This window comes from Pseudophryne corroboree, chromosome 5 (genome assembly GCF_028390025.1).
Source record: "Pseudophryne corroboree isolate aPseCor3 chromosome 5, aPseCor3.hap2, whole genome shotgun sequence".
NCBI classification, from domain to species: Eukaryota; Metazoa; Chordata; class Amphibia; order Anura; family Myobatrachidae; genus Pseudophryne; species Pseudophryne corroboree.
Window position 1 is genome coordinate 375,507,844 of NC_086448.1, and position 23,535 is coordinate 375,531,378.

The following is a 23,535-nucleotide window of genomic DNA, read 5'->3' on the forward strand; positions in this document are numbered from 1 at the left end:
GTGTAAGTCAGTCCGGTGCCGCCAGGAGATCCCGCACCTGTGCCCCTTATCTTACGGCCGCAACGATAGTGCACCATCACTTTCATTAACGATAGAGGTACGGGACGCCGTCCTGTACTGAAGAAGAGACTTACAAGGACAATTCACAGTCCGGTCAGGACTAGGACATTTAATTTAATCTAATTTATCCACTATTATTGACGACTCATAAGAGAGTCAACATCTGTTGCTTAGACTTTTTATTCATTCACTCTGCTGGTCATTGACAATACCACAAGGGACTTACCATAAGCCACATTGTTAAAGACGGAGCACCTGTGAAGAATTCATTCACAAGTGCTCACGTGCATATTCTGTGATTCACAGACATTCTTGCATTACAAGTTTATCCTGCTGTAGGGGTTGAGCGCAGTTAGGCTTAGCGGCCATTTGTCAGATTATTAAAAAGAGGTTAAGGACACCCTTTAACTAGCAGCACATCCCAAACAGCGAAAATGAATCACCGCAGTGCTCAGATTACCCCTGGTATTACAGTCCTGATAGCTTTGACCGATTGGCGGCCGTGGACAAAGCCGAATTGGTGGTCAGTCAGCAAATCCGGGAGTGTTGTCTGTAACCTATTTGCCATTATTTTAGTAAAAAGTTTAAAATCCGAGTTAAGGAGGGTGATTGGTCTATAGGAATCTGTCGATAATGGGTCTCTGTTAGGTTTAGGGATCAAGGTTGTGTATGCCTGATAGAATGTGGGGTATCTGGGGGTCTCCCTATAAATTTTGTTTAATAATTCCAATAATGTTGGAACTAATTCCTGTTTCAGTAATTTATAGTATACACCCGTGAACCCATCAGGTCCAGGGGATTTGTGAGGAAATCATGCTTTTTATTTTTTATTTTAGGAAAGATCCCCATGGATTTTTTGCTTTTCCAGTGACCGATCAGATTGCCCCTGGTTATTTTATGATCATAAAGCATCCAATGGACTTTAGCACTATGAAAGATAAAATAGCATCAAACGAGTATAAATCCATCACAGAATTTAAGGTACGTGAAAGTGTATCAATATTTATGGGGGTGTTTCAAATGTTTTTTACTCTGGCATCCATAAGGGATACTAGGGTTTACTTAACACGATGGGGTATAGTAGGGGTCCAAAGGAGCCGGTGCACTTGAAATTTCTTCAACTGGGTGTGCTGGCTCCTCCCCTCTATGCCCCCTCCCACAGTCAGTTTAGAAAAAAGGGCCCTCAGGAGAGGATGCACCCTCTGGGAGCTCCAGAGGATTTTTCTTCAGTTTCTTTTAAACTGTATTGTTTTTGGTATACTGTCTGGGCAACAGTATGCCTGCACTTTGGGGGGCATACTGTCCTGAGAGGTTGTTCCGCGGGGCACTGCGCCTTGGCGGTCACTATCGCAGCATGCCATACACCCGTAACATAGCCTGAAGGTGAGAAGAGTGATGAGTACAAACCGGAGGCCCTGCTAGGGGGGTCCCCCAGTTCTTGGTGCTGCACAACGCAGGGGCGGCATACAGGACCCTCCTCAGGGGAAACCGCTATAGTACCCCTGTGTACACTGGCAGCGGTAGTGCAAACGAACAGCTATTGTGATGTTTGCACAGTGTATGGAGACTTTGCCAGTATAAAGATTCTATGTAGCTCCGGCGCCATTAGAGGGGGCGGAGCTTACTCAGAGCGGGACCAGCTGCATTTTGGCTCCTTCCTCTGCCTAAAGCAGCAGCAGCAAGGACACACGGCTCCTCCAGGCACTCTGGGATACACAGGAAACTGGTACAGGGCTGTATAACAAGGGGGAGACCGCTATTGTGCACAATCTAGTGTCCTAAATAGGACAAGTAATTTGGTTTTTACGGAGATACAAATATATTGAGCCTGCAGATTTCCTAAGTCTGACAGGCTGGGGTGTGCTGTCCTCCTCTCACTCTAGGTCTCCATCTCACATGCAGTAAGGGCAGGCTTGTTATTGTACGAGAGAGAGAGAGTGTCTGTGTGTGTGTGTGTGTGTGTGTGTGTGTGTGTGTGTGTGTGTGTGTGTGTGTGTGTGTGTGTGTGTGTGTGTGTGTGTGTGTGTGTAAGTGTTGTTACTGTAATTATGGTCAAGGTTTGTAACACCAGATTCTCCCCTTCTACCACTGGTTCCCTATCGTGTGACCAGTGCAGTCAGTCTTCCCAAGTTAGTGTGGACACTGGGGGGGAGGGTCAGGAGCCATCCTGGCTTGGTGCCATAAAGACTATGATGGCAGACATGTCATCTCAGTTTAATGCTAATAAACAGACAACGCAACAACTGCAACAGGCTGTTACAGACCTGGCTGCTAAGGCTGATGAAAGACAGCCTCCCCTCCCTAGTTCAGGGCCACTTAAACGGGCCTGCTTGCTCTACTCTCAGACTCTGATGAGGATACTCAGGAGGAGGGGGAGGAATTGGAACCTGATATAGAAGTTTTCACTTCTACACAGGGTATTGAGCCCCTCATTCTTGCTATCAGGGATGTGTTAAAAATCCCTTTGGAAGACGCTGCTGCACCGCAGTCGTTCTTCCTAGCGCAGGAAAGCTCAGCATCACCTTCCCTCATTCTCCGGAACTGGATGTGGTTTTTAAACAAGCCTAGAAAAATCCTGATAGGTTACAAGGAGGTTTTTACGCTCTTTCCCATTTACACCGGTAGGTAGGAAACATTGGGAAGAAGCCCCAGCCATAGATGTCTGTCTCCCGCCGCTCTAAAAAGGTGGTATTGCCGGCCCCTGGGTCTTTTCAGCTCAAGGACCCTGGGGATAGGAAAATAGTGACTACACTGAAATCTATGTACACTGCGGCTGGCATATCACAAAGGATTACTGGATGTCTCATGCTAACCATACCTGGGTGACTCAAATTCAAGAGGGCCTTGCAGGGGATATGCCCCTGGTCACTACGGTGACCTTCCTCAAACACATTCAAGACACTGCACACGTGCTGTGTGACTCTCTCTAGGAGATAGACACTATTAATGCTAGAACTGCTACCATGGCAGTATCGGCGAGCAGAGCTTTGTGGCTGCGTCAGTGGATTGCGGACGTGGATTCCAAGCGCAGTGTGGAGTATCTCCCTTTCTCAGGGGAGTGGCTCTTCGGGTTGAGTTAGATACATGGATTTCTAAGTTTACTGCAGGGAAATCCACGTTTCTCCCCTCCGGGGCCCCGTTGGCTAGGCGTTCCTACCTGGGGCCGTGTAATCAGACCTTTCGGACCACCAGATTGAGATCAAGTGCCAGAGATGCCTCCAATGCGGCAGGAGGCACCAGAGGTAAGACATGACAAATAAACTGCTGCCATTTCCCAGGAACATAGCACCAGTTTAGCTTCCACAAAAGCCTCAGCATGACTGTGCCTCCCTACCCCGAGGGGATCTCGAGGTGGGATCTCGTCTGCGTCACTTCAGCTGCATCTGGGATGGCTCCTGCCAGGATACCTGGTTAAGGGACCTAATTTCCCAGGGCTACAAGCTGGAGTTCGACAGCGCTCCTCCCCAATGATTTTTCAAATCAGGCTTACCAGCTTTGGAGGATACTTGGGTTACGCTGCAACAGGCCATCCTAAAGTTGGTCCAGTCCCAGGTCATTGTTCCAGTATCACTGCTGCAATGGGGAACGGGTCACTGCTCCAATCTGTTTGTGGTACGGAAACCGGATGGTTCGGTAAGGCCCATTCTGAATCTAAAATCCTTGAACCCTTGCCTCAAGGTTTTCAAGTTCAAGATGGAATCCTTGAGAGCAGTGATTTGCGAGCCTGGAGGAATGAGAGTTCATGGTCTCCCTGGATATAAAGGACGCTTATCTCCATTTCCCTATTTGGTCACCTCACCAGGCTTGCCTGCAGTTTGCCCTGCTGAACGATCACTACCAGTTCCAGACGCTACCCTTCAGCCTATCCACAGCTCCGAGGGTATTCACCAAGGTGATGGCGGAAATTATGTTCCAACTCCGGGTCCAGGGGATCAATATTTGTCCCTTAGCTGGACGATCTCTTGATAAAGGCAAGATCCAGAGAACTTTTCTTGCTCCATATAGAACGCACTGTACAACTTCTGTCACTCCATGGGTGGATCCTCAATTTACAGAAGTCCCACTTGGAGCCAACTCAGCGGCTCCTGTTCCTGGGAATGTGGCTAGATACTGTGGCCCTGAAAGCGTTCCTCCCAGAAGACAAAGCAAGAACACTTCAGGAGATGGTGCGATTAGTCCTACGGCCTCCTCGGATATCCATTCATCTTTGCATAAAGTTGTTGGGAAAGATGGTGGCCTCCTACGAAGCCATTCAATACGGAAGGTTCCATGCCAGAACATTTCAATTGGATCTCCTGAGCAAGTGGTCCGGATCACATCTTCAGATGCACCGGATAATTTGTCTGTCACCTCAGGCCAGGATCTCCCTCCTGTTGTGGTTGCAGTACTCCAACCTACTGGAAGGCCGCAGTTTTGGGATTCAGGATTGGATCCTCCTTACGACAGATGCGAGTCTGAAAGGATGGGGAGCTGTCACCCAAGGGGCTCAGTTCCAAGGCAGGTGGTCAACCCATGAAGCCCTTCTTCCAATCGACATTCTAGAACTTCGGGCGATTTGCAATGCTCTGCTTCAGGCCTCTCCTCTGCTCCTCAGGGATCGGGTGATCAAAGTTCAGTCGGACAACGCCACGGCAGTGGCTTACATAAAGCGACAAGGAGGGACAAAAGCAGAGCCTGCATGTAAGAGGTGTCAAAAATTCTCTGGGCAGAACGAAATGCAAGAGCAATGTACGCGATCTTAATTCCGGGGGTGGACAAATGGGAAGCGGACTTCCTCAGTCGCCACGTTCTCCACCCGGGAGAGTGGGGTCTCCACCACCTGGTGTATCAACAGATCATCGACTTGTGAGGCTGCCCACAGATAGAATTGATGGCTTCTCAACTCAACAGACGCGCTGTCTCCTTGGCCTTATCGGTTGGTCTACCGGTTTCTTCCGATTCCGTTGCTCCCGAGGGTGCTCAAACGAATCAGGAATCAGGGAGTCCAGGCAATTCTGATTGCCCCGAATTGGCCCTCGAAGGGAGTGGTACGCAGATCTTCTGGACATGTCCGTGACAGACCCTTGTCCTCTGCCACTGAGAAAAGATCTTCTGCAACAAGGCCCGTTCATCAACCAAGACTTGCGGCGACTTCGTTTGACGGCTTGGAGGTTGAGCAGAACATCCTAGCTCGCAAAGGCCATTCCAAGAAGGTTATTGCAACCATGGTTCATGCCAGAAAACCTGTAACGTCAAAACACTATCCTCATATTTGAAGGAGATATGTCTCCTGGTGCGAGGAACGCACATATCCACCTGCAGCGTTCCACTTAAGACGTCTTAAGTTTCCTGCAGGCTGATGTGGGTAAGGGCTTATGTCTGGGTTCCCTTAAGGTCCAGATTTCAGCTCTCTCTCAATTTTCTTCCAGAAGAAGTTGACAATGTTGCCAGAAGTTCAGGCCTTCTTGCAGGGAGTTCTCCACATACATTCTACATTTGTGCCACCCACGGCAACCTGGGACTTGAATGTCTTCCTGGTTTGAACCTTTGACGACAGTAGAAGACAAATACCTCACATGGAAGATGGTGATGTAGCTGGCCCTGGCTTCTGCTAGGTGTGTCTCAGAATTGGGGGTCTTATCGTGTAAAAGTCCGTAATTGGTCTTTTACAAGGACAGAGCTGAGCTCAGGACTATACAGCAGTTCCTGCCTAAGGTTGTCTTTGGATTCCACTTGAATCAACCGATTGTAGTCCCGTCTTGAAGATCTATGTCAAGAGAATGGCTCGGATCAGAAAGACTCATACCTTGTTCGTGCAATATGATGCGCAGAAAAAGGGTTGCCCTGCTTCGATGTAGTCCATTGCTCATTGGATTAGGTTGACTATCCAACAGGCCTATGTGTCGGCAGCCTTGTCTGTTCCACAGTCTCTGAAGGCCCACTCTACAAGATCCGTGGGGTCTTCCTGGGCTTCTGCCCAGAGAGTCTCGGCCTTGCAACTATGCCGAGCTGCTACCGGGTCGTAGAAGAACACCTTTGTGTAGTTCTATAAGTTTGTCTGGCCAAAGAGGATACCCAGTTGGGCAGGTGGTACTGCAGGCATCTCCGCATGTTCCCGCCCATTCTGGATGCTTTCAGATGTCCCCATCGTATTAATTAAATCCCAGTATCCCTTATTGGATGCCAGAGAAAACGGGATTTTAATACCTATCGGTAAATCCCTTTCTCGTAGTCCATAAGGGATACTAGGCGCCAGCCTCAGTGCGTTGACTTCTCTGCAGGTTTTTTCTTTTCCTAAAGTTACCTGTTCAGCTGTTGCTTTTTTTGTTCCAGCTGTTGCTGGTTGTTTTATGTTATGGTGTGCTGGTGTGTGAACCTCGCCACTCGTTGTTATGTTCTTTCAATTATGCTCTTTCTCCTTCGGACACTATTTTACTTATAACTGCCTGTGGGAGGGGGCATAGAGGGGAGGAGCCAGCACACCCAATTGAAGAAATTTAAAGTGCAACGGCTCCTAGCATTTGCACACATAGTTTTTAGAGTTTTGTTTGTGCTTTTTCTGTTCCTAGTTATGTTCTTCTCTCTGCCTATATTTATTTGGTTTTGATCTGAATTATCTTCTGTTTCTGTGGCTATGCTTCCTATTCCCTTTGCCTGCAGAAACAATACCTCTGTGTTGGGGGAGCAGATTTCTTTATTCCTGTTTGGTTCACTGCCCCCCTCTGTTAGTTTAAATAGTTGTTGTTGATGCATCCAAACTGTTCAGTTAGTATTCTCGTTCCCCTTGAAGATGGGTGCAAGCCGTCACTTTTGTATAAGCTCCTATCTTGCCAGACGGTGTGACTATGGCCTATAAATCCAAATCTCTCCGCGCTTGTGAGCCCTGTACACTGTGCTAGAGATAGCTCAGCTCATAGTGTACTGGCTTCTGTGTGATCGGAAGTCGGGCTGACCAATATTAAGCAGCACATACTGTAAGTTGCAACCTCCCTCACGATCCCAACTTTTACAGGAGTGTTATAAGCTGTTTACCAGATAACGCTCCTGCAACGGCCCTGCATACTCACTATTACAATAGTCACCCAGTTCACCTGATATCGGGTGTTCGGGCCATGGATTGTATACTGTAGGTGTGGTGTACTCAGCTTAAACTCAAAATAAATACTGGACACAACGCAAAAAGTGGCGCTTGGTATCCCAAACGGGACACTTTTTGCACATTTCTGCTTGCAACCTCAGGAGGGTATAAGCAGAGATGTGTCTCCTGTGGCTAATGGGCGCCCTAATGGAGCAACTATTGAATTGCCCTGTCAAGTGACCGCCATCGGGGGAAACAATTGAATCACCCCTTATGAATCAAGTGAAAGGTCATCTATGACATACAGTACCTGCAGTTATTTTTTTCGGGGCAAGTCACAAATGTTTCATTTTATTTCTTATAAAAAAAATAATAATAATTCTACCTTGCGCTTATCACATTCTTTTGAATGGCCAAATTTTTTTCTACAAAATAAGTTGTATAGAAATCCTTGGGAGGGGGGGGGGGGGGTTTACATTAGGTCAGTAAAGACTGTTTCAGAAGGGTAGCTCCTCAATTTCTATTTCACCCCCTTCCTTCCACATTTATGTTCTGTTTACAGTTGTTTCATAGGCACTATTTTTATTTTTTAATTGTTTATTTTTTTGATTCAGCAATATCAAGTACAGAACTGACACTTTCTTTTTCTTTTTTTTTTATATATATGTTTAATAGGGAGATTTTAAACTTATGTGTGACAATGCAATGACGTACAACCGGCCAGAGACTGTGTATTATAAGCTGGCAAAGAAGCTCTTGCATACAGGCTTCAAGATGATGAGTAAAGTAAGAACTTTATTAAATACTTGTATACGCATGTTTGTCATTTTTGTGTTACTCATCTTTGTAGTTTTCAGCTAAATATTGATATGAAAGTAATAAACAAATACAGTATAATGATAAAGGGATGAGTATCTTATGTAATTATTTGCTTTTTCTTTTTATACAAACCATAATTGATCAATTATGCTGTAAAGAGTACATTTGTGCATGTGGCCACCAAGGGGGGAATTCAGTTGATATCGCTGCCCGATCTCCATTCTAAAGTGATGGGAGATGGGAGCCATGTAAATCTACTAAACCCAACTAAACTAATGAGCATGATCGCAAAAAGTGCCTATGTGGTAACTTTTCGCACATTTCATCTTGCCTGCAAGGGGGGCTGCGAGATGAAATGTATCTTCCCGCGGCTTATCCTGTCTGTACGAAGCAACATATTAATTACTTTGTTGGGTTCCATCTAGTGGTGGCCGTGTGGAGAAACAATTTAGTTTACCCCCCCCCCCCAAGTGTCTACATGGCTGCTTAGAATGTGTTGAATTTCTTGAATATTGAACATATCAGGTTTTGTTTTTTTGATTGACCTCTAAAGCCCAGTACCCACGGGCCGATGCAGAAGAGATGTGTGCTGAGCGAACCGCTCAGCACACATCTCTCCTGCCGCTCAGCACAGCGCGATCTGTGCTGAGCGTGCGGGAGGAGCTGGGGGGGCCGCTCATTTCACCCAGCAGGTGAAGTGAGCGACCCGCTAGATTGGCCTGCATGCAGGCCAATCTAGCAGCAGCGATAGCGATGCGCGGCCCCGCACATCGCTATCGCCGAGGGGGCTACACACGGAGCGATCATGCTGATATTCTAAGCAATCTAGTCAGATTGCTTAGAATATCGCTCCGTGAGTACCCCCCTTAAGAGAGAACTATACAGGTAGGTCTCTGTAAGAGCGTTTTCTGCAGCGGGGTACACTGGTATTCCACAGGGAATAACATCGGGGTGTAGAGATGGATCTTGATCCGAGGCACCAACAGGCTAAAAACTTTGACTGTTCCCAGGATTCACCGCTTCCTCTATATAACCCCTCCTCCGTGCGCAATAGCTCAGTTTTAAAGTTGGTGCCTGCAGTGCAGGTCACTAACAGGTGGGGGCTGCCTTAGGCAGCCCTGAAGAAAATGAAGAAAAACTTTTACTATTATGCTGAGCCACAGCACTTCTACGTCTGGGAGATGTGCTGCGGCTCCATCACCTCCCCTTCGCGGCTCTGTATACTCCCGCGACCTGGTTCCCGGGTACTTACATCGGAGACGAACTGGTAGTTTGGCACACCGCCGCTGCTCATCTCCTGGATCGCGTGGCTGCTGGACTTAGGGAGGAGGTCAGAGGGTCCCCCCAGGTAAAATTGCGATTCGCGCGAGCTCATAGGAGATGGACCGCGCGACTGGCGTGGACACTGTACTGCTCAGTGACCCCACTATATCCACCAGGTCGATTTGGGAGCACAGGCATTTATTTTAGGCTCCTTACAGAACCGGTGGTGAAGTCCAGCATTGTGGGAATAGAGCGCTGCCTGCAGTCCCTCCCTCCAGCTTCAGGCGCTATTTCTTGCAGATGCTTCGGCTTTGGAGCTGCTTTCACTTTCCCCTCACTCCCTGCTGAGACTTGGCACATTATTAGCTGAAGGACTGCTCTCTATGGGATTGCTGGTTTCTGTCTCCTCTGTAAAGCCGCCTGTTCCAGCGCCGTGCTTATACAGGGCACTTAAGTGTTCTACCTGTCACTTGACTGTGTTAGTTAAGAAATAAGTGTGCTGCTGACAGAATAGGTGGTAAAATTATTCTGTGATATACATCCAGTACTGCTGTGCATTGTTATATCTCTGCATATATATAGCTGCTATTATATGTAAATTCCCTGCCCAGTGCAGTATTATTGTTGTGTACATTACTCCTGCATTGTGTTTGTGACTGAGTGTGCCATATAGCTGCTGTGTGTGATCTCCTTGTCAATTGTATCACACACTGTGAGGATAAGTGTGTCAGGGTCCACATTAATTTATGTATGTATGTATGTATGTGTGTTGTCGAAGTCAAAAAAAATTACATAAAGAGAACATACAAACTACACACATATAAGTCGCTATACTTGCAAATACGCGCAGCGAGCACAGCAATATATGGTAACACACGCATTTACACGGACATTCCACAGAGATGGATTCAACACTTATTTCATACAGTACATAATTATAATAATATCAAGCGCCAGACATCATGATGATTTAAAATTATATCTAAGGAAGTAATGTCATGTATGTGTATTATTTGAACGAAACAAGATAGACCGGTCATGTTTACTATTAAAACAACCAGATTAATGTGTAGATTCATTTGATATTTGTTATTAAGTTGTAGGACATTGCAACACGGAATTATGATTAAATGGATAAAAGCTGAAATCACTTTTATTAGAACAATAGATATTCCAAACAGGTAATGAACAGGAAACTCAGGCCAGCCCTTTGGATGTCTTCAAGGCTGAACCTGATTCGCATATACAAAGGGACTGGTGACTCATCGTGAATCCCTCCCCCAAAAACTAGATAACACATTGGGGGTAATTCCAAGTTGATCGCAGCAGGAAATTTTTTAGCAGTTGGGCAAAACCATGTGCACTGCGGGGGGGGGGGGGCAGATATAACATTTGCAGAGAGAGGTGGGTTATTTTATTTCTGTGCAGGGTAATACTGGCTTTTTTATTTTTTCACTGCAAATTAGATTGCAGATTGAACGCACCACACCCAAATCTAACTCTCTCTGCACATGTTATACCTGCCTCCCCTGCAGTGCACATGGTTTTGCCCAGTTGCTAACAGAATTCCTGCTGCGATCAACTTGGAATTACCCCCATTGATCACACGGGAGCTCAGTGGCTGTAAGGTCTGAGACGATGATGGACTTGCTGGCAGATCAGTTCCTGTATTTATTTACAGAGAGAGGGAGACATAAGATGCATTGGAGGGAATGGTAACTGTATGTGCTGGCATATAACTGTATGTAACTTTATGTATTAACTGCTTACTGTGTGAGTTGTAATCATGTAACTATGGGTATACTGTACTTTGTAATATATATTGAATCCATATCCTTTTTAATAACAAATATATACATCAATGAGCTTTGGAACTCACATAATGTGTGGGTGTATTGTTTTCTCTTATGGGATGCAGTGTTTTGCGATGTATAGCGCACATTCATGGGATATGGCAATAAGAGGTGCAGGCGTTTACAATATATATTAGAGCAGGCATTTTAAATATTTGTGAGAAATCAATTTGGCATTCATAGTGTGTATGTGTATATGTGTGTGTGTGTATATATATATATATATATATATATATATATATATAATATAGCTACCCCATACCGATTCATTTCACTGTTTGTGTCCTGCTTTTATTAGCACATAAATCAGGCGATTACGGTATTACTACTGTTTGGCTATATTGTTCTGTGTGCCCCGCGGCTACATTCCTCATAATGTCTGCCACACAGGGCATGAATTCCGTGGACTCTCCTGCATCAGGCAGTGCTGCTCCCACGGATTTTCCTGGAGGGGAACCTGGGTGCTGGGTCACTTACATCTCCCACTCCACCTGTGGCCCTCGTGGCCAACCAAGAGCCACCATGGGCTGCCTTCTCTTGTATGCTGCATTCTTTGGTACACGTCTTATGCCCCCTGTGGGACTACCTGTGCCATTGCAGCCACAAATTGTCCCTGTAGCTAATCAGCCTTGGGCGGACACACTATCTAACCAGATACAGGTTTTGAATTAATCCTTGGTTAAACAGAAGTCTACACCTCAGCCCTCTGGGGCTAAGGGGCCCTCTAAGCGTGTGATTTCCTCCTCTCAATCCACTCATGTTCCAGATACTACTTCTGATGAAGATGGGGCCTATACTGATCCGACTGATTCTGACTCAGTGGCCTCTGATGGGGAGCATGTCACTCAGGTTGATGTCCCTGAATTAGTGGAAGCTATCAAAATGGTTCTCCAGATTGATGATGAAGCTGATCCCACTACTGCATCAAAAAAGCCTGATAAATTCAAGCGTCAGAAGGTGGCAAAGGTAGTTTTTCCTCACTCTGACCTTTTGATTGACATACGTCAAGAGGCTTGGATCTCCCCAGGAAAGAAGTTTGCCCTGTCCAAGAAGATGTTGGCTCGTTTTCCTATCCCTGCGGAGTTGAGTAACAAGTGAAAAACTCCACCTCCGGTCGACTCTCATGTCGCCCGGATTGTGGTTTCCTCTTCTCTGCCTGCCACCATTGTCACCTCCCTGAAGGAGCCGACAGATAAGCGTGTGGAGGGATGCCTGAAGTGTATTTATTCCCTAACTGGGGCAATTCACAGGCTCACTATTGCGGCCTCCTTGGCTGCAAAAGCTATTGATGCGTGGGTTCAGGTTTTGGAAGAAGAGCTACCTCAGGGTATTTCTGGTATTTCCAAACAGTGTGTGTCTCACATTACCACCGCCTCCCATTATATTGAAGAGGCGTCCTCTGAGGCAGGTATTCTGGTGTCCAAGGCGTCCTTTATGTCTATTCTGGCTTTCCGGATTCTATGGTTGCGGTCCTGGAAGGTGGACCTAGATTCCAAGAGGACCCTGAAGGTATTCCCTTTTAAGGGAGACATCCTATTTGGAGAACATCTTAATAAGATCGTGACTGACTTAGCCTCTGCTAAGACTGCGTGCCTTCCTAACACTGCTCCTTCTGCTCCGAAAGCTAAAAGTTCTACTTTTCATTCCTTTCAGACTTCTGGTAAATCAATGGGTCAAGGGTACTCGAGCAAGCCTCATACTTCCAAGACCGGTAAGCTCAAATCTAAGCAATCCTGGGCTTCCCGTCAGCCTGCTTCCAAACAGGACAAACCTGCAGCATGACAGGACGGGCCTCCCCCTGGGGGACCGACTCCTGCAGTTCACCCATGTCTGGTTAAAGACCACTTCAGACGAATGGGTGCAGGAAGTTGTCTCTCACGGGTACGCGGTCTCCTTCAAGAGACGTCCCCCTTGCCAGTTTTGCGCAACGATCATCCCATCAGACCCGTTGAAGGCGCGAGCTCTACACTTGCATGTCCATTCCCTCCTGGACACAGGAGTGGTGATGCCGGTGCTGAACTCTCAAAAAGGGAGGGGCTACTACTCGACCCTGTTTCTAGTACTGAAACCCAATGGGTCTTTCCGCCCAATTTTCAACCTCAAGTCACTGAACAAGTTTGTGAGCGTTTCCAAGTTCCGTATGGAAACAGCGATCCGTTGTACTGGCCATGGAACCTGGGGAGTACATGGTATCCCTGGATATACAGGATGCTTACCTGCATATATACCTATTGCCATTTTGCATCAGCAATATCTGCGGTTTGCTATTGGCAACCTCCATTATCAATTCAGGGCTCTGCCGTTTAGACGGACTACGGTCCCTCGGATTTTCACCAAGGTCATTGACAGCTCATCTCCGTCAACAGGGAATCGGGATCCTGCTGTACCTGGATGACCTGCTGATCCTGGCGACCTCCCAAGATGTCCTCCTGAGTCATCTCCAGCTGACAGTGCAATTCCTCACAGCCCGTGGATGGCTGATCAATTGGAAAAAGTCCTCCCTTTTCCCTGTGCGGCGCATGGTGCACCTGGGAGCCCTACTGGATACGCTCAGCCAGAGGCTTTCTGTCTCCAGAGAAGGTCCTGAGGCTTCAGGACAGGATCAGATACTTCCTCTTTCGCCCAAAAGTGTCCATTCACTCGGCGATGCAAGTACTAGGCTTGATGGTGTCGACTTTCGTCAAGGGGGAGTATGCTCCATTCCATTCTCGCCCTCTCCAATGGTTAATCCTATCCAAGTGTGACGGTCTGCCTCAGCGACTCAGGTCTCAAATGATAATCCTGACTCCGGAGGTCCGCCTATCCCTGTCATGGTGGCTCCAGGATCAACAGTTAAGCAGGGGCCATCCCTTCTGGATTCCCAACTGGGTCCTCCTGACAAAGGACGCCAGTCTGAGGGGCTGGGGCGCGGTGTTCGAGCAACACTCTCTCCAGGGTCGCTGGACCAAGGAGGAGTCTCTCCTCCCCATCAACATTCTGGAACTGCGGGCAGTGTTCAACGCATTAACTTTAGCCCTGCCTCTGTTAAGGAATAGGCCTGTTCAGGTACAGACGGACAACACCACCACGGTGGCATACCTAAATCATCAAGGCGGCACTCAAAGCCGAAAAGCAATGATGGAAGTGTCCAGAATTCTTCAATGGGCGGAACGCCATCTGCCCGCAATATCGGCAATGTTTATTCCGGGTGTCCTCAACTGGGAAGCGGATTTCCTCAGTCGTCAGGACGTAGACGCCGGAGAGTGGAGTCTTCATCCGGAGGTGTTTTTTCAACTCCTATAGGACAAGTCGGACCTACCAGACATAGACATGATGGCGTCTCAACACAATCACAAAGTTCCGGTCTTTGGATCACGGACAAGGGATCCTCAAGCAGCGTTCTTGGACGCACTGGCAATCTCATGGAAATTTCGACTACCATACAAGTTCCCTCCGGTGTAGCTCCTGCCTACGGTTCTGCGGAAGTTCAAACAAGAAGGAGGAATGCTACTTCCAGTCGCTCCAGCTTGGCTTAGACGTCGTTGGTTCTCAAACCTGCAGGGTCTATCGGTGGAACGTCCTCTACTACTTCCTCAACGCAAAGACATCCTCGTTCAGGGCCGTTGTGTCTACCCAGACCTGGCCAGGCTGGCTTTGACGGCGTGGCTCTTGAAGCGTCACTCCAAAGGATTTTCTGAGGCGGCCATCCAAACTATGCTGTAGGCCTGCATACCGGCTTCGGCTCGGATTTACTACTGGGTCTGGAACTCTTACTTCACATGGTGTAAGAACTACGATGTATAGAAGTTCAGAACCTTGTGGCTTCTGGCCTTTCTGCAACATGGCCTGGACTTAGGCCTTCGTCTGGCCTCCCTCAAGGTTCATATTTCTGCCTTGTCGGTGTTGTTTCAGATTAAAATTGCGTCTATTCCTGACGTTCATACTTTCACTCTGGGTGTTTTGCAGATACAACCTCCCTATGTCCCTCCTGTGGCTCCATGGGATCTGTCTGTTCTTAATGGCCTGCAAGGGTCTCCCTTTGAACCTCTTGATTCTGTGGACCTGAAATGGCTTTCTATTAAGGTCCTGTTCCTGTTGGCTATTGCCTCTGCTAGAAGAGTGTCGGACTTGGACGCTTTGTCCTGTCGTCCGCCCTTCCAGGTATTTCATCGTGACCAGTTTGTTCTCTGTACTCGCCCTGGTTATCTGCCTAAGGTGGCTTCATCTTTCCACCTTAACCAAGAGATTGTGGTTCCGGCCTTTATCTCCCCTGGTTTGTCTTCCAAAGAAAGGTTTTTGGATGTGGTAAGGGCTCTCCGTATATATGTGGAGAGGACTGCCTCCATTCGGAGGTCTGACTCCCTCTTTAGTTTTCACAGACATGACTGGCCTGCAAACAAGTAATCTTTGGCCAGATGGATTAGAATGTTGATTGCGCAGGCTGGTCTCCAAGTTCCTGCTGCTATCCAGGCCCATTCTGCTCGGTCTGTTGGACCTTCTTGGGCGGCTCGCCGTGGCGCATCCGCAGAACAATTGTGCAAGGCGGCTATGTGGTCCTGTGAACACGTTCGTCAGGTTCTATGCCTTTGGTACTTCCGCCTCCTCAGGATGCCTCCTTTAAACGCCGGGTTCTTGTGCCCGCTACAGTGCATCCCCTCCCATGAGGAACTGCTTTAGGACATCCCCGATGTTATTCTCTGTGGAATACCAGTGTACCCCGCTGCAGAAAAGGAGATTTATGGTAGACTTACCATTGTTAAGTCTCTTACTGCGAGGTACACTGGATTCCACAGGGCGCCCACCCTGACGCACTTAACTTCTTTGTGTTTGTATGGCATTAGCCACTGGTTCCTTCTCTTGTCGTGAGAACGTGGTTCTATGTGACTAACATCTACCGTATCTATTACCTGCTACTGCATTGGACTGGTTAACAAAACTGAGCTCCTGTGCACGAATGAGGGGTTATATAGAGTAAGCGGGGCACCCTGAGAACAGTCCAAAGCTTTAGCCTGTTGGTGCCTCGGATCAAGATCAAACTCTACACACCGATGTTATTTCCTGTGGATTCCAGTGTACCTCGCAGAAAGAGATTTAACAATGGTAAGTCTACCATAAATCTCCTTTTCTAGTTGCATTTATAGAAAAAATATATGCTAACATTCCTGCTTTCCGAACAATGAGGGATGTTGGACAGTGAGAATCTTTATTTTCAAGTGTTAAAAAAAAAAAAAAAAAAAGTGTGTTCCTTTCAATGGAGTAACTCCTTTATTCTCGGTGAGCTGGAGCTGTGTTTAACACAGATAATTGTGGCAGATCACCATTACTCCATTTTCTGTGCTCCCCTGGGGGGTGGGGGGAGGTAAAATGGGCGATGTGTCAACAGGGCTTCCATGATTTTCCTACAGCACATCACGGCCATCGGTTTTTAATGAATTGCCTCCTAAGTTACTGGAAACCAATGCTCATGCTTGGTGACTTTCTTTAGCTTCCCTCTGGGACTGTATAGATGCAGTTGGCTAGTGAGGGTGTCAACATGCTTATGCCCCCTATTTGTCCCGTCCATTTCACTAGGAAGTGATGGGTTGTAAGAATGTGACCAGCTCTTCTAGGTCCGTGTGGACCCCCCCACATTTGGGGTTTCCCGGATGTATCAGAAGTGTAGGTAATGTTTTTTTCTTTCCTACAGAACATCTATGTTTTGTATGTGCTGTATTATTTACTAGTGCTTTTGATTATCTTTCATTATTTTTTTTTTTGGTTTGGGAGCTGTAAATGGGCCTGACAGACATTTTGGTGTCCATAATCATGACCAAATCATGCTGCATGAACATTCAAAAGTAGCATTATAGGATCGAGGTAACATCATTCCCATTCCACCCATTCATTCATCATAGCACCTTTTGCTATGAAGGGAAATATAAAGTTCCTGCCGCTCTGTCCTTTTTAATTCTAGGAACGGCTTTTAGCTTTGAAGCGCAGTATGTCGTTTATGCAGGACATGGATTTTTCTCAGCAGGCTGCTATGTTGGGGGATGAGGATACCACAGTTGAAGAACCTATTCCAGAGGTCACTATCCCAGTTCCAGTAGAGATTACTAAGAAAAAAAAGCCAAGCAAGGAAATTATTAGGTAAAATATCCCTATGAGGCTTTGTTGGTGGCAGGGTGCAGAAAATGTAATAGTTGTGTTATGATGATATACTAAACGTTTGTTCCTGCTTATAGGTATGCATATAAATCAGGACATGTTTCTTTGAGGTATATGGAACAGCACTGGCTTATTAGAGTGTGCATGGAAGCAGCAATTTTTGCTCTATCCAAAACATGTTTATGTAATTCTCTTTAACCTGTTTAGCAGTTCTTCTAAGACAGGACTCTGGTCAATCTGTGGATTTCCAGCTGTTGTGAAACTATGCATCCCAGCATGTCCTGCCACAGTTCTAGCATTTCCTAATAGTAAATGTGTTGCAGGGCATGCTGGGACTTGTAGTTTACCACAACTGGAGAGACACAGGTTGGCCAGCCTTGTTCTATGGGAACCCTGCAACACCTTTGCCTTATTTTTCCGATAACAGGTACAAACAGTGTAAGGTTACTTCAGATGTGTATACACAGGAGAAAAATACTGCCCATCACTGCTACATCTTATTTTACCAGCTTGTCATGTTTATACTGGCCTTTCCAATTTCCAGGCATCAGGCTGAATATAGTGGTAGATAAACATGACAAGCTATAAGCTTCGATTTAATATTTTTTCTCTTACGTCCTAGAGGATGCTGGGGGCCACATTAGTACCATGGGGTATAGACTGGTCCACTGGGAGCCACTATTTCATAGTGTGGACTGGCTCCTTCCTCTATGCCCCTCCTACCAGACCCAGTTTAGAAAATGTGCCCGGAGGAGCCGGTCACAGCTAAGGGAGCTCCTAGAGCTTCTTTAGTTTTATTTTTTTCTAAGAGTAATTTAGGCATCGGGAGGCAACTGGCTGCGTGGGACTTAGGGAGGGGGGGGGGAGTAGTGTCCAACCCTGAGAGGTTAATGGCCACTATCTCCGCTGACAGGACACTGAGCTCCTGAGGGTGATGACCGTTAGCCGCCCGATACGACCGCTCACTCCCGCAGCATGCCGCCACCCCCTAACAGAGCCAGAAGATTCCGGTGGTGAGTGAATGGCGGCAACAGGGTGGGATCGCAGTACTGATACTGCGCTCCGGAAGGCTCAGCGGTGCGGCGCTATGAGGGCGCCCTGGGCCAGCACAAATACCCTTACATTGGTCACTCAGGTTATCGGGGACTCCGGTAAACGCTGCTAGCATAATACCTCAGGCCAGTATAAAATTTCAAATAGTGCGGGAAGACGCGCCATGTTTGGGGGCGGAGCTTCACCTCAGAGCGGACCCAACCGCTCACCAGCTCCATTTTCTCCCTGCAGATCCACTTCCAGCGACGCTGACTGAGCACTGTCCCTCCACACGACTCCAGCTATCCTGTGTGGTACCAGGGGGTTGTAAAAGGGGGGGGGGATTCTGTAAATTCGTAGTGTAGTCTATTAAGCGTACACAGTCAGCGCCAGGCAGTTTCTTATATAACTGTCTCTGGGACGCTGTGTGTGCTGGCTCCAAACTGTGTCTCTTTCTGAAGGTACTTGGAATAAACTGTGTCTGACATTTTCGTGTGTGTGTGTGTGTGTGTGTGTGTGTGTGTGTAAATTCTCACATAACCATGTCCAGGGACTCTGTGTCTTATGCTGCAGAGGAGGTATCTTCTCCAGAGGAATCCATTCCATGTACCCAGGAATGTAATATCATGTCTCAGACTTCTGAACCTTAGCCACAATGGCTGGCTTCCATTAAGGGAATTATATCTCAGATTTCTACTAGGGTAGCCCGTACTGAGACTGAAACTCAGGTTTTAAGGAAGTCTATGGAAGTTTGGTCGGGTTCTATTCTCTTTATTCAAAATCCCCTAGCATATACCCAAAGAAACGTGCACTTGCCCGGATTATGCAAGCCGTTACCGAGGGGGTGCAGCTCATGATTGAGGCCATTAGGGATGTGTTACACATTACTGACACACCACCTGAGCAGGTTGAGGAGGCTTACTTCACAGACAATAAGAAAGCCTCGCTAACCTTCCCTGCGTCTAAAGAAAACCCCAGAGAAAAAAATTCCAGATCCCAAAAAGGGTTCTGGTTGCTTCTCGCTTCCCTGAGGAGGATAGGAAAAAATGGGAAAACCCACCCATGCATCTGTCCCTGGCTCTACCACGTTAAAAGAACTGGATGATCGTAATATTGACACTACGCTCAAATCCATATACACTGCTTCAGGAGTGGCGTTAAGGCCCACTATTGCCTGTGCATGGATTTCTAAAGCCATAGTAAAATGCTCAGGCACATTACTAGAGGACTTCGATACGATGGATAGAAGGGACATTGAACTGTTTTTACGTAACATACAGGATTCTGCGGGTTTCATGGTGGAGTCCATGAAGGACCCTGGGTACTCTGAATGCAAGGATATCTTCCATGGTTGTCTCAGCACGCAGGGGACTCTGGCTACGCCAATGGTCGGCAGACGCGGAATCCAGGAGAAGTGTGGAGAACCTACCCTTCACAGGTCAGGCTCTATTTGGGGAAGCGTTGGATGCGTGTATTTCCACGGTAATCGCGGGTAAGTCGACCTTTCTTCCCTCAGCTGCTCCTTCTACAAAAAAACCCTTTTCTCCATCAACATCGCAGTCCTTTTGGATCGCAAAGACAAAGTCCAAGCCTCCTACCACCTTCTTTAGAGGGGTCGGGCAAAATCCAAGAAGCCTGCACCTGCAGGTTCCCAGGACCAGAAACCTGCTTTTGGTTCCTCAAAATCCTCAGCATGACAGTGGACCGCACAGCCAGGAGAACGGGCTGGTGGGTGCGAGACGCAGATGTTTCAGCCACGTCTGGGTGTCGTCCGGCCTGGATCCCTGGATACAGGATCTTGTGTCCCAGGGGTACAGACTGGAGTTTCACGAACTCCCGTCTCACCAATTCTTCAAATCAGGTTTGCCAGCTTTACTGACAGAAAGAGCTATCCTGCAGTAAGCCATCCAAAAATTGAAAAGGTCAGAGGTCATTGTTCCAGTTCCACCTCATATGCAACACATGGGTTACTATTCAAACCTTTTCATGGTACTGAAACCGGATGGTTTGGTCAGACCGATTTTGAACTTGAAATCGTTGAACCCTTTCCTGAGGGAATTCAAAATGGAGTCTCTAAGAGCGGTGATCTCAGGTCTGGAGGAGGGAGAGTTTCTGGTATCCCTAGATATCAAGGATGCGTGCCGCCACAATCCAATTTGGCCACCGCATCAGGCTTATCTCAGATTTGACAAACAAAGAGGCAGTGCTTGCTGTAAACGGCGCCACACCCGTACAAGAATCAAATGGTAAATGGTACGTTCCTTTATGTGTAGAATGTCCTCATATTCCTCTTGCCCTCTACTCTCATGCCGTCAGCACATGTGGAGAGAACAGAGATGCACCATGTGTAGTAAAGTCAAAAATTTAATTCCACACACATATATGACATAGAAATGTAAAAGCAAATCCCCCTTTTTTATCATTGGATGAAACGGTTAAAAAGCTGTGCAATTACCAGAATCTCTGAGAACCAGTATTAGTAGTTCTCAGAAAAGCATGTAAATCATCAAAACGAGCCACCCGGGTAAGCAGTCTGGGATAAATGTTCTGGTTTCCTGACAGCAGATTTGCACTGTTAGACAGTCACTATCAGTTCCAGGCACTGCCATTTGGTCTCTCCACGGCACAGAGGGTGTTCACCAAGATTATGGCAGAGATGATGGTTCTCCTCTGCAGACAGGGAGTGAATATAATTCCATATATGGACGATCTGCTGATAAAGGTATCGTTTAGGGGGAAGTTGTTGCAATCTATTGCTCTAACGACTCATCTGCTCAGGGAACATGGTTGGCTCCTGAACCTTCCAAAGTCACATTTGAGAAGATTGTATTTCCTGGGGGATGAACCTCGACACGGAAGTGCAGAGGGTGTTTCTACCGGTAGAGAAAGCGTTGGTGATACAATCAATGGTCCGGGATGTCTTGAAGCCTACCCGGGTATCGGTTCATCAGTGCATTCGCCTTCTGGGGAAGGATGGTTGCCTCCTAGGAGGCTCTACAGTACGGAAGATTTCATGCTCGGTCCTTTCTACTAGATCTCCTAGACAAGTGGTCGGGATCTCACCTACACATGCACCAGAGGATACATCTGTCGCTGAAAGCAAAGATTTCACTCCTCTGGTGGCTGCAAATGCCTCACCTTCTGTAAGGCCGCACGTCCGGGGTACAGAACTGGATCCTTCTATCCACGGATGCAAGTCGCAGGGATTGGGGCAAAGTCACTCAAGGGGAAACCTTCCAAGGAAGGTGGTCAAGTCTGGAATCCATTCTTCCAATAAACATTCTGGAACTGAGAGCCGTATACAACGGTCTTCTCCAAGCGGCACATCTTCTACAAAATCAGGCCATTCAAGTACAGTTGGACAATGTGACGCCGGTGGCCTACATAAACCGACAGGGAGGCACAAAGAGCAGAGCTGCTATGTCAGAGGTAACAAGAATCCTCCTCTTGGCAGAAAAGCACGCAGTGGCGCTGTCAGCAATCTTCCTTCCAGGCCTGGACAACTGGGAAACAGACTTCCTCAGCATACACGATCTCCATCCAGAAGAATGGGGCCTCCATCAGGAGGTGTTCACAGAGGTGACCAGTCTTTGGGGCGTTCCTCAAATAGACATGATGGCCTCACGTCTTAACAAGAAACTTCGGAGGTACTGTTCCAGGTCGAGAGACCCACAAGCAGTGGCGGTGGATGCCCTGGTAACTCCTTGGGTGTTCAAGTCAGTGTATGTGTTCCCTCCACTTCCTCTCATTCCAAGAATTCTAAAACTCATAAAGAGAACAAGGGTTCAGGCAATTCTCATTGCTCCGGACTGGCCAAGGAGAATTTGGTACGCGGATCTTCTGGACTTACTGCTGGAAGATCTGAGGCCTCTTCCTCGCCAGGATCTTCTGCAACAGGGGCTGTTCGCTTATCAAGACTTACCGCGGCTACATTTGACGGCATGGAGGTTGAACGCTAGATCTTAACCCGAAATGGTATTCCGAGCAAGGTTATTCCTACCCTAATACAGGCAAGGAAAGGAGTAACATCTAAACATTATCATTGCGTTTGGGAAAAAAATATGGGTCTTGGTGTGAGTCCAAGAAGTTTCTTTCGGTGGCGTTTCATCTTGGCCGGTTTCTCCTCTTCCTACAAGCAGGTGTGGCTATGGGCCTGCGTTTGGGATCCATAAAGGTCCAGATTTCGGCTTTATCCATTTTCTTCCAGAAACAATTGGCTGCCCTCCCTGAGGTTCAGACTTTTTTGAAAGAGGTTCTGCACATCAAGTCTCCCTTTGTGGTGCCGATGGCACCCTGGGATCTTAACGTGTTGTTGCATTTCCTGCAATCAGATTGGTTTGAGCCTTTATAGGAGGCTGAGGTCATGTTTCTCACGTGGAAGGCTGTCACATTGTTGGCCTTAGATTCTGCTCAAAGTATGTCGAAATTGGGGGCTTTGTCCTGTAAAAGCCCCTACTTAATCTTCCATGAAGCTATAGCTGAGCTCGGCAAAGGTTGTGTCGGCTTTTCATATCAACCAACCTATTGTGGTGCCAGTAGCTACAGACTCTTCGATTTACATCAGAGTCCTTGGATGTTGTGAGGGCTTTGAAGATCTATGTGAAGAGGACTGCTCGTCACAGGAAATCGGACTCTGTTTATCCTTTATGATCCCAAGAAAATTGGGTGTCCTGCTTCTAAGTAAACGATTTCTCGCTGGATCAGGTTCACTATTAAGCATGCATATTCTACGGCAGGATTGCCGTGTCCAAAATCTGTTAAGGCCCACTCTGCTCGTAAGGCGGGTTCTTCCTGGGCGGCTGCCCGGGGGTGCCTCTGCTTTACAACTTTGCTGAGCGGCTACTTGGTCAGGGTCGAACACGTTTGCTAAGTTCTACAAGTTCGATACTTTGGCCTCTGAAGACCTATAGTTTGGTCAATCAGTTCTACAGGAGCCTCCGTGCTCTCTCCCTCCCGTACTGGGAGCTTTGGTACATCCCCGTGGTACTAATGTGGACCCCAGCATCCTCTAGGGCGTAAGAGAAAATAGGATTTTAATTACCTACCGGTAAATCCTTTTCTCGTAGTCCGTAGAGGATGCTGGGCGCCCTCCCAGCGCTTCGTTATCCTGCAGTGGTTACTTGGTTCAGTACTGCTTTGTTCTTAGTTACGTACTGCGTTGTTACTTAGTTCAGTAATGTTATTCAGCTTTTGCTGAGTTTTCAAGCTAGTTAGGTTGGTTTGCCTTGTTTGTGTGAGCTGGTGTGACTCTCGCCACTATCTGTGTAAAATCCTTCTCTCAAAGGGGGTAATTCCAAGTTGATCGCAGCAGGACATTTTTTAGCA

The 23,535-nt window shown here is 47.2% G+C and overlaps 1 protein-coding gene across 9 annotated transcripts in view; it reads left to right on the forward strand.

The window, feature by feature from the left end:
• The window catches only part of BRD9 (bromodomain containing 9), a 351,813-nt gene that overhangs the window by 108,812 nt on the left and 219,466 nt on the right, over positions 1-23,535 (forward strand). For 3 of the 9 annotated variants that reach the window (XM_063922671.1, XM_063922669.1, XM_063922670.1), the window contains exons 5-7: positions 897-1,041; positions 7,793-7,903; positions 16,985-17,160. In XM_063922671.1, the coding sequence (XP_063778741.1) occupies positions 897-1,041; positions 7,793-7,903; positions 16,985-17,160 (432 nt within the window). The remainder of the gene's footprint in view (positions 1-896; positions 1,042-7,792; positions 7,904-16,984; positions 17,161-23,535) is intronic. The other 6 variants (XM_063922675.1, XM_063922676.1, XM_063922678.1 and 3 more) reach the window with 2 other exon arrangements.